General features: G+C 37.7%; 1 protein-coding gene across 3 annotated transcripts; it reads right to left on the bottom strand.

Moving 5' to 3' along the window:
- Positions 1 to 536: 536 nt before the first annotated feature.
- atp5pf (ATP synthase peripheral stalk subunit F6) lies at positions 537 to 2408 on the bottom strand. 3 transcript variants are annotated; one of them, XM_088290947.1, is made up of 4 exons: positions 2323 to 2408; positions 1582 to 1751; positions 1167 to 1291; positions 537 to 631 (listed from the first exon to the last, which is right to left on the bottom strand). In XM_088290947.1, exons 1-4 carry the CDS (start codon positions 2377 to 2379, stop codon positions 603 to 605), a joined length of 381 nt encoding a protein of 126 aa, XP_088147073.1. In that variant the 5' UTR covers positions 2380 to 2408; the 3' UTR covers positions 537 to 602. The 3 variants fall into 3 exon arrangements, with proteins under 3 accessions (XP_088147073.1, XP_088147075.1, XP_088147074.1); XM_088290949.1 differs by lacking the exon at positions 2323 to 2408 and adding an exon at positions 2259 to 2279; XM_088290948.1 differs by lacking the exon at positions 2323 to 2408 and adding an exon at positions 2146 to 2266.
- Between the last annotated feature and the right edge of the window lie 458 nt (positions 2409 to 2866).

Raw genomic sequence — 2866 nt, forward strand, 5'->3', positions numbered from 1 at the left:
AGATTTTTACCCTAAAGTGTTGTCATTTCGGACCAATTGAAAGTGACAGCAGACCCTCAACTAGGTCAGCTGACATTTGGCTTGCTTGCAGTTATCACTGAATTTCCATACATAGAATGACTACAAGCTGGAGGGGAAGCACTCCATAGCCTATAAAAATTGTACACAGGATACAAAAAGGGTTTATTTTGATTCCATTTCTTTTTAAGAGCGCCAGGTACCACTGTTCAAGTGCAAACAGGACAACTAATTTTAGCCTCAAAGCAGCTTCAGTTTTCTGCTTTATTAAAATTCTTGGTGTATTCTCAAATAATTAGATATTATAGGGGGGAGCATTGCTAAAACAAATCCAGTGGTGGCCCAAGACTATAGCAATGACCCTGTATAATTTATTCTTGCATACTATATTTGGAGAGATATGCCGCAATGTCACATAAACTAGAATTCCTGTAGTCTTGTCAATTAGCGATTACATGCATTATTGTACATTTACTACAGTTAATGTAATTGCAAAAAAAGCCTGTGGCACTGTAAGATTCAATCATCTTAGATCTTTTTATTATTAAATATAATACATTGGTGATTTACAAGATGAACAGCATTCACTTAGCCACTTCATCAAGCTTGGGGTCTATGAGGGGGAAGAAAACATACAAAGATAAACATTAGTGCAAAGTAGACAAGATGTGCCAGTACGACAGAAGAAATGTGATACGAAGAGAAAAAAAGACGCAAATTGAAAACTAAGTGGAGAGATCAAATGGCCCCAAAACAACTTCAAGCAGCTTTTAAAAAAAGCCTAATGTTATCTTGCTTTGAATTGTGTCACAAAGCTTGCCTTTTCTTAGATGAATTAGAGCACAAAAAAGAATGCTTGATCATGTCAATAAAAAAAAAAAATAATGAGGGGAAATTAAAAAGTTCAGGTGAGTCAGCATGTTTCAGAATGCAACAGTGAAAGGCCAAGTCAAAAAGACTTATACATATATATATATATATATATATATATACACATATATATATATACATATACATATATATACATATACATACATATACATACATATACACATATATATATATATATATATATAATTTATTTATTTTTATTTTCTGGCTCTTGCTTGAAGTACACAACAGTGACATGGAGAAATGCAAAATCTCACCTTGGAATTTGAAGTCAGGAAACTTGGTGAGGTCTCCCCCACCATATAGCCTCTCCAATTTGGAAACCTCTTCTGACAAGTTCTTCTGATATGCGGGCCCTGCATCCACAATGCCGCCAGAAGCCCTGGGTTTGCCACAGCATCAAAAGTTTGAAAAGAAATGAGCAGACAATGATGAGGGTAATGGTTTCTTGCAAATACGACATTTGAGAGAGAGCTGCAACTACTTAAAATTGGTAGCTTCCGTTAACGTTTACTTTCAAGCTTTACTTGTGAAATAAGGTGGGTTCAGACTGCATTGTACAAGTGACACAATCAATACGGATTTTTTTGGGGGGGAGGCATGTCAGAGCCTCTTTCAAATGTGGGACTGAGCACTTGGACCGGCAGTGTTTTTAGCCTATCAATGACTAACTTGCTCTTGGTGATGTAGTCACGGATCTTGTCCAGGAACAGTTTCTGCACGGGATCCAGATCTTTTGCCCGGTTTAGGACGACAGCGGAGAGGCCAATGTTCCTGCGTAGAATAAGACTGGCGGCGGAACGCAGCATGGAGGACATCTGGAGGAAGCCATGGAGCGCCATCTAAAGGCAGACACGTGAAGCGTTACAAATCCCAAAAACTAATTTGGTTAACGCCAATAATTGCAAGATTGAGATATGCAACGACACCGGAGCGCCGAGATTTAACAGTGCGATCATGTTTTAAGCGTACTCTTCCTTGAACTTTTAGGTTTAGTTAGCAAACGGAATCCATTTACAAAGCATGTAGTACTGTGTAGCGTACACAACAAAATGACAACCTCATTCGGGAAAATACAAAACTACAGTAGTACGTTCGTCCATCAGCGTCAAAAACGGGTTACCATCACAGTTTACTCATTAAGTTCATAATAACAGCCATTCACCATTGCTCAATACAAGGTCGTTTGAATTTGGTTAAAGGCTAGTTAGCTTTAGCTTTGCTTCATTTACCAACCCGGGTGCAAATGCTAGCTTTCGCTCGCGCGACAAACAGCAGCGCTTTCTTCAACTTTATTGAGTCACAACAATGGCAGGCATTCCACACACACACACAAATATTCCTTTAACCTCGTATTCAGCACAACAAGGTCGGTAATACAGTGGATGCGATAAATGTTAAGTAAACACTCACCTTGGATTTGACACTAAGGACGAAGTAGGCTAATGTGGAGAACCGCGCGCGGTGCATTGTGGGACACCGTTGCAGGTGGTGGGCTGGACTCGTTTTTTTTCAGCTTTTAAATAATCACTGCACATAGTACAGAAAGATGTGCCTGATATGTAAATTCTAATTGTACAGACAAAATATAGCTGCAGCACGTTCTCAAATAATACATTACTATTAAACATTAAATTGGAGCTTTAGTTATGCAATCTTAAAGGATTTATTCAGCAAGATGTTTTTCATAATTTTATTTTATCTTGACAAATCAAATTATGATGGTTCATTACCTGCAAACATAATACCAATTGTAAAATAAGTGGTCAGTTTTCCAAAAATATTGCCGTCCAAGTCTGGAATGACCCTTCATATCCTCACAAATTTTTTTTTTTTGTTTGTAATTTAGGACAGCAAAATAATCATTCTTCATCTTTGTCAGGCACATTGAACACATTTAAACTGCACTTAAATTCAAGCAATTTGTTACAGGTGGCATGTCCATTACATTTTTAGT

Source organism: Idiotropiscis lumnitzeri, chromosome 3, assembly GCF_059441095.1.
Source record: "Idiotropiscis lumnitzeri isolate Australia: NSW breed Sydney's pygmy pipehorse chromosome 3, RoL_Ilum_1.0, whole genome shotgun sequence".
NCBI lineage: Eukaryota > Metazoa > Chordata > Actinopteri > Syngnathiformes > Syngnathidae > Idiotropiscis > Idiotropiscis lumnitzeri.